We start from the raw sequence: 13291 nt of genomic DNA on the forward strand, positions 1-13291 counted from the left end.
TTTACCATATTTGTCCAAAATTTTCTGTGTACGTCTATTTAGCAGTTTTGCATGGTGCTGAACTCAAAGTTAAATATATTAAGGCCTTGGGGGCTATGAGGCTAAATGGGGGAGCAAATGATGGACTTAGTCATTTTTTTTATGCCTCGTTCACTGTGCAATCACGGGGCATCATGCAGTCTCTTTCTCTCTCTCTCTTTCTCCCCCTCCTCTCTCTCTCATGTGTCAGCCATTTCTCTCCAAAAAATAAACTTAAAACTAACACTCCTAACGAGTGTATTACATGAAAACTTCCGATTACATCCAAGTCGCAATCTGCCGTCAACTGTCGCAAACTCTAAACTGTCGTCAAGTCGCAAACTCAAAACTGGTCTTTTGTAACACTCATCGTCACATCTCGATTAACAATCCTATTTTAGACGCCCTTTGTGTGTCTTGGTGACGAGCTTTCTCCCCATTGTATTTCTCTCACAATTCTATTAAACTATTTCCTATTTTTTATATTTCTTTTTTTTTTCATCGCCTGACACTTTTAAGGGGTGTCCATAGCATCATATTTATATGTAACTAGCGGGACCTGTGGAAATTCCACAGCTGCATCTTTCATATGTAATATTTGGCTACTGGGCATTCCGTGGACGCCCAGCGTGAATATAGACCCCACGATAGTATTGCACCCCTTTGTTAAAACTCTAATAGTATTTATCCAAGTACTCTGGTTAATGTAGTGTCAGAATATATATCTGATTATTACGGTTTATTTCCAATATCCTTATAGGAGTCTGTAACATATTTTCATTGTATGGATGCCCGGCGAACAGGGACCCCAGAATATCATTATACTATCTTTAGACAGAAGAGCTCTTGCATCCTAGCCGGAAGACCAAGAAGGTCTACTTTAGTTTCACATATGGCCCAAAAGCGACATCCTTTAAAAAATTACATTGCGTCTTTGGTGATCGAGAGATCCTATTTATTAAAAAGGATTTTTTTTTTACACAGTGATCACCACTTATCAAGGCCCGGAAGCCACTCAGGGATAAGGGTTATTGCAAGTACATTACGTTAGTGTGGAGATTTGATGAAGTGTTTAATTAAGGGGGCGGTTCATTAGGAATTTGTTAACATTGGACTTGAAGACATCCAAGTTGTAGTCCGGAGGTAAGCAGGCAGACGGAACAGAGTTCCACAGGCGTGCAGTTCTAAGAAAGAAGCTTTGTTCATGGAATTCGCGTTTTGATTTAGGCACATATATAGAGTGGGGGAAATTTTTCACAGTGGATTCAGCTAGACGGGTGTTTTTCGTGAAAGATTGGCGAGGGGGGACCAGAGATTGGAGTTCAGACGAGCACCTGCCATGGAAATAACGATAAAACAAGGATAGGCCCGCAACGTCTCTTCTGTGGGAGAGAGGTTGCAGGGTAGAGAAAAGGGCATCCCCCACTAAGTCACGAAGTCTAATTTGTACTCTGTCAAGGCAGGATAGGTTATTTTTAGCAGCTCCTGCCCAGATATGGCAACAGTATTCCATCCTTGGATTATAGAATGTGATAACATACTATGAACATTAAATTAATATGCTAATTTAATGTTCGTAGTATGTTATACCATTCTGTCCTCCTTTTTAATGAATATGATATCCCAATCGAATAATTTATAATCTGGAAATTGGGACACACGTATGTACGTACGTACGTTAAAGACCATCACCATCAGCAGCAGCTACAACAGCAGCAGCAGCTACAACAGCAGCAGCAGCAATGACACCTGATGTTTTAATGTTGTCGGCGACCACGGTTCTCCAAATTGTTGAGCCATGGTAATCTTTGGAAGACAAGTAAAGACGGTATTTCCCATTGCTTTGCGTTTTGATTCGGAGGTGCATCTTCAGTGAGTTAAACGCGGCCCTCGATGCCAACCCGGAAATTTCTACGACTCAGCGTGGTACATACAGCGCCTTACCTTCCCAAATTGTACTGGCCAGACTCATCGATGCTTAACTTCGGTGATCTGGCGAGAACCGGTGGGTCAATGTGATTGTCTCGTTAAAGGTACTACGGTATTAATATATAGATGTGCGATGGTTATACCAGATTCCGAGGTGTGCAACAATGTCTCGCACCTGCTCCCCATGCGGTCAAATCCAAAGGGTTCATACCAGTCATGCTTTATGCAGTCAAATCACTTTCTACATATGTAACGTTGGTGCCGTCGCAAATGGGCAACAAAAATGAAACAAATAAATAAACCCGACTCTGCTTTTCTTTCTTTTTTAACTCAAGTCGTTCATTACCGTTTTTTTTCTTTCCACCCGTATCGACACCAGCTTAAAAGTCTCTCGCTCTGCTCCACTAGACCTTGTATGCATTTCTCTTTCTTCTGACCGCACGCTGGACACAGCTAACCCATTCTCTCCTTCACTTTGCACGTCCGTCTCCTTCGGCGTCGACTTTGTTTCTCTCCGACCACATGGTGTCTTTTTTCTTTTTCTTTTTTTCTTTTGAGACGCAAGCCCCAGCACACTTGCCAATTTGCATAAGCGTCCAAACGCTGCCCCTGCTGCTAATACAATTGCTTGTCATCTATCCTTCCTTCGGTTGCTGCTGATATTTTCATACACGCTCATATGCGCTCTGTTACACGCAAAGATAATATATAAAATTCACAGTTGCTTTCTTTATTGAAATAATCAGATTCTAAATAAGTTATGATTCAATTTATGTTCAAGCTATGCTGGATGTTCTATGCGTAATAAGTTGACTAAATCACCGAAGAATGCAGCAAAAAAATATCGCGTGTGAAAACTTAAAGAACATTTCTTGTGCGATTATATGAGTTATCGTGCAGAAATTATTGCCATTCTTTTTAAAGGTCACCGAACTGAACGTTTTCACAAATAGCAAATGACTTACACTCGCGAGTTGAATTAGTCTTCTTTTAGTTGCGTCCATGTTGGTATATAAGGGACTAGGTCTGCCAGTCGGATTCTCACATTTAATACCTATTCCTGTCCATTTTTGCATTTAGATAGACATACAGACAGATAGATAGACAGACAGATAGATAGATAGATAGATAGAAAGATAGATATAGAAAGAAGACGGACATACATATGAATAGATAAATAGATAGATAGATAGTTTGATAGATAGACACAGAGATAGACAGATAGATAGCTAGAAAAACTGACCGACAGACAAACAGATGAACACATAGACAGACAAACCGACCGACAAATAGATAAATAGATAGATAGACGCATAGATATAAAGTGAGATAGAGAACCGTTAGATTGACAGATTAAGAGAGAGAGAGAGAGAGAGAGAGAGAGAGAGAGAGAGAGAGAGAGAGAGAGAGAGAGAGATTGGTTAATGTTTTAATTTGTAACCCTGCAGCAACCATGTATTCATAGCTCATGCATTAACGTCAAAGGAAAAAGTAAATCACAAACTAAACGTTTTGGTTTCGATTCTCAGTGGTGGCGCACGAGTCGTTTAAAAAAAAAAAAAACTTTCTGAACCATTACTATATACTGGGTCCAATATAATGTATAATATAAATCTCACCTGTCTGTTTAAATGTATGTATGTATGTGTGTATGTATATATATATGTATGTATGTGTGTATGTATATATGTATGTGTGTGTATGTATAGGGTGGGCCAAAATAAGGGTCCTATATATATATATATGATTATATTTAAAGATAGGACCCTTATTTTGGCCCACGCTGTATATATGTATGCTTGTATGTCTGCCTAAAACTTTCGACAGAGGCGAAAGATTCTCACGTGATCGGCATCGTTTTGAAATTCGACCCTTCGGACGACAAATATCGCAAAATTGGCTAAAAACATTACCTCCTTCACCCTCAACTGGGCACTTTTCTACAGGGAGTAGTCACTTTTTCCGCCGATATTTTCGAAAGTCATCCCCTCTTTTCGATTGACTTACCTTAATTTAAACCATCGCCACTTCCGGTTTGACGATGGACGCAACAGCAAAGACGTCACGTTTTATTTTTTCACGTTGTTTTCCTCCTTCACAGTATGGATTCGAGCCTGCCTGCTTTTTTTTACTCAACACAAACCTCCAAACACCCGGGCAACTTGAGCAAACAGCTAGATCCGATATCAGGAACTTTTTTCCATTGTTTTTTTTTTTTTTTTGGAAGGTTGTGTTTGGCCAATACTCTTGTGAGGCACGATATAAAAATATTGTCTTATAAAATAACTTACTACTGATTTTATACGCCCGGCTCTTCTTCTTGTGATAAAACTCCTCAAATGCACTTGCGATATTAGGCTGCATAATGGTATTAACTTTGGTCGAAATCAGACACTTCCTTCTTTCTTAGGACTTTTTCGATTATCGATTTTCGATACATATCCGACGAATTCTGGTACGAAACCTAAGTACAATCTCAGACACATAAGGTACACTTGTGTATAATTACAAAAAAAAAATAATCGTAACAGCCGTTTCGGATTCTATAGGAAACGAACTTTCACACACACACACACACAGACACACACACACACAGACACACACACACACACACACACACACACACACACACACACACACACACACACACACACACACACACACACACACAAAACAAAAAAGTTTTTATCTATATATATATATGTAAGGATTTTAGGTAACCCGTATATCTCTAGCTGAGTATATCCTTACTAGTGTGCAAATCCCGAAAAAAGGTCTAGATGTAATTCTTCAAAAGTTCCAAATTAATAAGTCCTGGAGGCTAATTTGTTATTGTGTGATCAACACTACTTTAGAGGTTATTTTACGAAATAAGAAAGAAATGGTAATCGTCATAACTGGAACTTACTTATTCTTATTCCAAAATCAATTTGAAATATCGCAGCACCGTAGTTTAGCCTGGGTCAATTTTCCCAATGGATGTTCATTTTGTAAGCACGATAGGACGTAAGCAACATTTCCATGCAAGAGGATAAACGGCTACAAGTTTTGATGGGCGCAATAATATCGTCTCTACGAGTCATAACAGCCTTATAAAATGAATTGGTCATTAAGTGTCCATTTTGTAAAATGGCTTCCGTTTTGGTGAGAGAGAGAAAAAAAAAAGTAAAAACAGAAAGAAGGAAATGGAGAATAAAGCAGACAATAATCGATGGAATCTTTCGTGTCTTCGCGCAGAGAATTATTCCGGTTCATTGTATTTGTGTGCAGCTGTGAGTTCGGTGTTAAATATGGATTCGATTACATTCTATTTATCCATTTAGTAAAATACAAATCAAATTTATTTGGTAAAAATAGGATACTGCAGCAAGATATATAAGAACTGTAATTTCTTATTTCGCATAAATTATCAATGTATTCGATGAAATAGATTGGAATTCCATGAAATTAAATTTTTTCATCAGATAAAATTATATTCCAGACCGATTATATATATATATATATATATATATATATATATATATATATATATATATATATATATATATATATATATAATCGGTCTGAAATATAATTTTATATATATATATATATAAATATATATGTATATATATCAAATCAAAGGCCACTAAAGCCTTTGACAGACTATGGATACCCACGAAGGGGTGCTTGCGCGTGAAATTTTTGTGGCAGTAGGTGCGCAATCTCCAAACACGCCCCTCCTTAGTCGACATTGTTAAATACCAGTGGAAAGTTAACTGTATGTACAGGACGACTGTACGTTAAGTTATAACACGCGTTTCCCTAATTACAACGCTGAATCAGTTTAATAAACCTATCTGGCAAAAAGCCATGTAAGTGAAAGCTAACATCAACAATATATATATATATATATATATATATATATATATATATATATATATATATATATATATATATCCACTTATCAAGTGTTTCCTTTTCAGATTAAATATCCTTTTATCTCTTTTTCAAAGTGTTTTTAACATGTTTTATTAACTGTTTGCTCGTATTATAAGCGTTAGCTCCTATTTGGTTTTATCGAAGTTTTACATCTGGCTGAGATAACTTTATAAATATTAATTCTTTAATATTTATATTATACTTTAATTTTTCCATCTTTGATCATTTTGGTAAATTTAATTGTAATTTTTATTTTATATATATATATATATATATATATATATATATATATATATATATATATATATATAACTACGTCATTTAATCATATAAATTAATATACAAAGATATAATTTATGCTTAAATTTTTACCATTTACTTCAATAGTGCTCAATACTTAGGTAGAGCTTTGTTGTAAGTTACGAAAATATATACGGTAATTAAGCTACACAATATTCCGCGTTTCATTCTCACGAGAATGTATATATATAAACTATATATTCTGACGAGAATATATATACATATATATATATATATATATATATATATATATATATATATATATATATATATATATAATACTAATGATAATGATAATATTTCACCGTCACAATAGCTTATCAGCACTATGTAATGGGAAGCAACTCACGAATATTGTTATCACTACCTCCATAGCCGGGAGGTTATTTTGTCACTCAAGGAAGGATACAGGGCCAACGGACAACAATGCAATTCGCCATTTCTTATTCTTTGGCCGGGAAGCATAGATGAGCATGCATAATTTTGTCTCCCCCAGCACTACTTTACAGTAATTAAATATGGTAAAACTTTAATTGTTATGAATTATTTTGTTGTAGTATATTGCAATATTTTTGTAAAATTAGATAGCTTAGATTCTTTTTACATATTTTAAAAACTGTGTTGCTTCAACATCAAGTTGAGGTCTGCAATCTTCTCAACCAGAACCCAACTTCAAGAAATCATACTCACAGAATGGAGAAGCAGCCCACAAAAGCCATTTATGCTTTTACTCTTTAAAGAACACTTCCGTGTGACCTTTAGTGTTATATTGATGCCGTGACCAGGATGTTTCTCAACCGAGTGACTCTTCCGCGGCAAACAATATTGTCATATTGGTGTCGTGACCAGGATTATTCCTCGCATAGACATAAGCTCAATCCTGCGACGTTTAAAACGATCATGAACATTGTAAAATTGGCAAATGAAAGTAATACTGTTACATAGAAAGGGCTATTCCCTTTTCCTGTAAATAAGAAGAATATTAAATAATTTAAAATGTGATTAGGATAAGCATAGAATCGAACCCTGTATGCAAAGTTAAGAAATGGAATGCGAGAAATTAAGTCCATTGTTAATTCTTTTAGTAATCTGAATATTAAATATGTTAATAAAAGAATGAAGAATGAAAATTCTCAATATATTGGTTAAAAATAGGTTAGGTTAAAAATAGGTTAGGAGAGGATCCTTTTGTTTGCAGAAGTGTGTTTGGACAAACAGCCACGTGAAATTAGTCACGTTTGAAAAACACTTCTGACGCAAAGGACAATTCTCCATATAGTTCTATGGGTTCGAATTTATTCGGTAAGCTAGTCAGTCAGAGAGAGAAAGTTGAGAGTCAGTAAGTTGGCAGTCAGTTAATCCGTTGGAAGCGAAAGGGCAGAAGATTAATCATGTAGATACAAATGAATTCCTGACGTTCATCGACCGGCCGAACAGATGAATAAAGCAATCATCATTATGTTTTGTAAGAGTTGTCTCGTGTCGTCATTCAGTTACAACAGGAAAGGTAAATGTGTTTATCATCATCTTGTAACGAACTCTTGTGTAACCCCTTCCACCATCATCATAAGGGAAGTATCTCGCTCCCCTCCCATATGTGTTAAAAGAACTGGAATATAAATGTCTTCTCTTTCCGTCATCATCACTATCGTTATGTCTGTAATGCATGAGTTCCGTTTACATATGTGCCTTCGCGTCATCTCCTTAATGTGTACCCCTATGGTACAATAGAAACATCCTGAGAAAAAAAATCCAAGGACTCAATAACCCAAGAATATAACATCCACTCAACTCAAAAACACCCAGCATCTCGAGAGGGAAAAACAAGACACCATAAAACTCCAGTAAGAGGTAAGAGATGAAAATCGCAAATACGAATGCTTGTAAAATATCAAATAATAAGAAGTAACATAATAAAAAATAATATTATACACCTTTCTCTCGTTGGACCAACATTTTTTATCAGTTCTCTCACACTCTTTTTCTCTCTATACCGCCTCTAAAGTAGGACGGATATATTGAAAGCATGTAAGTATATGCATATATTTACATAGCGTCCATTGGTATAGCGACGGCGAGACCGTCCTTGGAGAAAGTGTCGGCTGGGTGGTCGCCGACTCTCGATATCGTGTCTCTCTGACCCTCTCGTTGGGTCTCTTCGGTCTTTACGGTACCAACAATATATATATATATATATATATATATATATATATATATATATATATGTATATATATATATATCTATATATATATATATATGCTAAATAGGAAGATAATACCTCAACAGTTTCTTTGCGAGTATCTGCATACAACACGTGAGTACCGAGTGTAGGTATGTAACGACTACGGTACATTTATTTTCTGGGTGAAAATTTGGATATGCGTCAAAAATTCGAATTTGAATATATGAATATGCTTTTTTTTTTTTTTTTTTTCAAATCTGTATTTTAATTAGGCTCTGAACCAGTTTTCGACTCATAAAAATTTTCATTAAGAAAATCCAGCCAACCAGTTTTCGACTCATAAAAATTTTCATTAAGAAAATCCAGCCAACCAGTTTTCGACTCATAAAAATTTTCATTAAGAAAATCCAGCCAACCAGTTTTCGACTCATAAAAATTTTCATTAAGAAAATCCAGCCAACCAGTTTTCGACTCATAAAAATTTTCATTAAGAAAATCCAGCCAATATTTCCTGTTACTTAGCATGTTGTAAGTAAATCAAACAAGTAAGAACAGGAGATGCTTAATAACAACATCCCGAGTAAAAAAAAAAGAAAGAATATAGTCTTTATATAGCATAGCACGGACGCGCGTATTGCAGCAGCAGCAGGAGCAACGGCCAACGTATACAAACGACCGAGTCGTATGCGAGGTGACGTTACAACGATTAAGAAGGAAAGAAAAGATAATAAAAAAGAATTAAGAAAACGTGGCTTAGAAGGACATAGATAGACATAGATACAACATGTGTTCCGAGAGCGATAGGAAAAGACGCATGCTAAATATGGTTGGATAAAGACAGAATACCACGTATTTGTCATGGCAGAATCTTGTTAAGCACACTGAAGTATGAGAAGACGTTTGAACAAGAGATAAGACGTTATTCTGGAAAGTACCTGTAAATAAATGTCTGTTGTTTCACTGAAAAAAGAGTGTGTTGAATTCTTCTCTTGTCTTTATTTCGTTGCGACTGTATGCATACAACGTGTGGGTCTTGAGTGCGGTACATATATTTTCCTGGTGAAAACTCTTATATGGGTCGAAAAATTTAATTTAAATAAATGTTATATTTTTATCTGCATTTTGATTGGTCTTTTTATATTATTCAGTTTTCACCCCCAAACATGGCACAGTGCCACTTTGAAGTAGAGAGCTAACATCTGGGACATAAGTTGTAGGGGTATTATGAAGGGAGGTGAGTAGCAAGATGTTTGTTCACATTACACTTTAACTTCTGCATATCAGTACAGTTGAGAAAGCAGAATCCCGGAAGGGAGTTCCAAAGTCTAGCAGTTCTGAGGAAGAAACAGTTGGAGCAGAAGCCTTTCTTACACTTAGGGATCTCTACTGTAGGGGTGGGATTTAGCTGCTTGCCATTTTTTGTCGGAGGTATTTACGTAGAGAGGGTACAAGTTCTTGTAGATCGTCAGAGCATTCACCATTAAAATACTTGTAGAACAGGCAGAGAGATGCAACATCTCGTCGATGGGACAGAGGCTGAAGCTTAGATGACAGTTCAGAACATATCAGGTTGGCGACTCTCTTTTGAACCCTGTCAAGGAGCGAGAGACTCGTAGCAGATGCGCCCGCCCAAATGTGACAACAATACTCCATACGTGGGCGAATGGTGGCCTTATAGTATTACAGGATATTTTCAGGCGTAAGTAGATTTCTAGCACGGTAGAGAGAGCCCATCTTTTTCGCAGCAGCCTTGGCAATGCTCTCAATGTATCTGTTCCAACTCATGTTTCCTGTGAACGTTAGGTCGAGGAGTTTAAAAGAAGTACTTTCAGGTAATGTTTTTGTGGCTATTGCTATTGGAGTTAGAAAAGGTTTCTTTTGTTTCAAAATGCAATGCCAAACGAACCGACATACTTCAAGACTTATTCAGACTTGTTCCCCAAGTTACAATGTGGCTAGACTCGGACATATATGAGACAAAACTTCGAGAGTTAATAACTACAGATGATTTCGAACATGCCGAGTGAAAAATTATTGTCTATACATTACTGATGATCTTATATGGGTCGAAAATTCGAATTTAGATAAACATGTTCATGTATTGTTACACACGTTTACACACGTAGACCCAACACGTTGTATGCAGTCTACGTCACAAAGGAGACCAAGATTAAGAATGATTCGAACTCTCTTTTTCGTGCACCAACGACGTTTATTTCCTCATTCTCCAACCACGCGTGACTTCTCATTACAACTGTGACGTTAAACATCTCTCTAACTTTATCGTCTTCTCTGACGTGCTCTTTCTCCTTTTTATATTCTTTTTCCTAACAGTGACGTCATTTCGCTTTTCGTATGCATTTGCATACGCGCGTCCGCACTCTGTTATACTTATTTAAAAGAAAAGAATCTGCATATTTATTGGTCTCTGAACTGTTATTTTTTTTTTTTAAGTGTGTTTTGTTTGTAGTTTTGGATAATCGAGAAACAAATGATTTTTCAACTTACCTGAAGTCAACTAGTTCAATGCTTTCTGTGCACGAAGTATCCTCACCCATGGATCGGAGATGAAGATAGATTCTCTGTCCAGACGGCGAGTCGACTTGCCAAATGCTGGTGGCAGCGCTGAGATCTGATATCATTGATGTGGTGTCCCCGTCTGATGTTATGGTACCTTTGACCAACAAAAAAAGGTTTTTTAAAATTATTTATATCAAATTGTGACACATATTAATGTATATTTTTATGCGTTTTATGTTCTTGAACTTTTGAAGATGAGGATTTGATTATTTATATTATTTGGATTCTTTGGATTACTGGTCTTATCTTGAGTGTGAGTTTTACAACGTTTAGATTAACGAAACCTTTGACCTTCTTCAGGTATATCTTGCCAAACTCTGGAATCTTTTCGTCGAACTCAGGAATTTTTCTGTCGAGCTCCTATCTTTCGGCCGAACTCGGAAATCTTTCTGTCGAACTCGGGAATTTTTCTGTCAAACTCAGGAATCTTTTTATCGAACACGGGAATCTTATTGTAGAACTCGGGAATCTTATTGTCGAACTCGAGAATTTTTCTGTCAAACCTGGAAATCTTTCTATCAAATTCGGATATTCTTTCTGTCGAACTCGGGAATCTTTCTGTCGAACTCAGAAATCTTTCTGTCGAGTTCGCAAATCTTTTTGGCGAACTCGGGAATCTTTCAGTCGAACTCAGAAATTTGTCTGCACAGTATTTCGAACATAGTTCTTTATTTAATCCACGGGGATAGCATGCTCTTATTCCGTCTGCCACGAATGAATAAAAGTCCTAGGCAATTCGCAATTGTATCTTCAACCTCCAGAAGAGTGTAACTTACAATTAATTTTACCAAGTACTTTATCCACTATGCCACGGATCATTGTGGTACTTGGTAAAATCCAGTTAGCAATACTCAAAATACAATTGCGAATTACTTCAGACTTTTTACCCGGTCATGGATAACGGGACGAGAGCATGATATGCGGAAAAAATAAAAGCTTACGAGTTCGACAGAAAGATTCCCGAGTTTGACCGAAAGATTCCCGAGTTCGACAGAAAGATTCCCGAGTTCGACATGATACACTTAAAGAACGTTGAAAGTCACATGGATGAAACGTTGTTAGAATTACACTCAATATGAGAACAGTATTCCTTTTTATTTAAAAAGTTTGATTTTTCAAAAAAAAAAAAAAGATATGAAATAAAAAATATAAGCACGCCTTTAAAATATTTGTTAACCAATCACGCACGCTTATAGTTTAAACCTTCAAAATAAACACGCCTCTAAAATATTTGCTAACCAACCACGCACGCTTATAGTTTAAACCTTCAAAATAAATACGCCTCTAAAATATTTGCTAACCAACCACGCACGCTTATAGTTTAAACCTTCAAAATAAACACGCCTCTAAAATATTTGCTAACCAACCACGCACGCTTATAGTTTAAAACCTTCAAAATAAACACGCCTCTAAAATATTTGCTAACCAACCACGCACGCTTATAGTTTAAACCTTCAAAATAAACACGCCTCTAAAATATTTGCTAACCAACCACGCACGCTTATAGTTTAAACCTTCAAAATAAATACGCCTCTAAAATATTTGCTAACCAACCACGCACGCTTATAGTTTAAACCTTCAAAATAAACACGCCTCTAAAATATTTGCTAACCAACCACGCACGCTTATAGTTTAAAACCTTCAAAATAAACACGCCTCTAAAATATTTGCTAACCAACCACGCACGCTTATAGTTTAAACCTTCAAAATAAACACGCCTCTAAAATATTTGCTAACCAACCACGCACGCTTATAGTGTAAACCTTCAAAATAAATACGCCTCTAAAATATTTGCTAACCAACCACGCACGCTTATAGTTTAAACCTTCAAAATAAACACGCCTCTAAAATATTTGCTAACCAACCACGCACGCTTATAGTGTAAACCTTCAAAATAAATACGCCTCTAAAATATTTGCTAACCAACCACGCACGCTTATAGTGTAAACCTTCAAAATAAACACGCCTCTACAATATTTGTTAACCAATCACGCACGCTTATAGTACATATGAATGAGTCCCCTGTGGAATTTCCACAGATCCCGCTAGTAAACAATTACTTTAATATCCACAGACACTTGTGTTTCCTGCTTTCGCAATCATCACGATTTTACATTCTAAGGCATTGCAACAAGTACCTTGGAGACCTCGCCAAGGTTGCTGCAAAGAAAGTAGACTCTCTACCGTGCTAGAAAATTATCAATACCTGAGAAGATCATATATTTAAAAGGTCAAAATGTCGCCGACGCATGGAGTATTTTTGACAAATCTCGACCGAGACATTTACACCAAGTCTCCTACTCTTAGACAGGGTTCAAAAGAGACTCTCAGATCTAATAGGTCTTATATTATCAGGCATA

At 36.4% G+C, this 13291-nt stretch overlaps 1 protein-coding gene across 1 annotated transcript in view; it reads right to left on the reverse strand.

Annotated features, from left to right (window-relative positions):
• Nucleotides 1-13291, reverse strand: part of LOC145266352 (gamma-aminobutyric acid type B receptor subunit 2-like) — a 1041657-nt gene that overhangs the window by 218837 nt on the left and 809529 nt on the right. The window contains exon 18 of the mRNA XM_080121967.1: nucleotides 10860-11025. Coding sequence (XP_079978093.1) covers nucleotides 10860-11025 — 166 coding nt within the window. The remainder of the gene's footprint in view (nucleotides 1-10859; nucleotides 11026-13291) is intronic.

This window comes from Euprymna scolopes, chromosome 41, assembly GCF_053919585.1.
Source record: "Euprymna scolopes isolate OS-2025 chromosome 41, ASM5391958v1, whole genome shotgun sequence".
NCBI lineage: Eukaryota > Metazoa > Mollusca > Cephalopoda > Sepiida > Sepiolidae > Euprymna > Euprymna scolopes.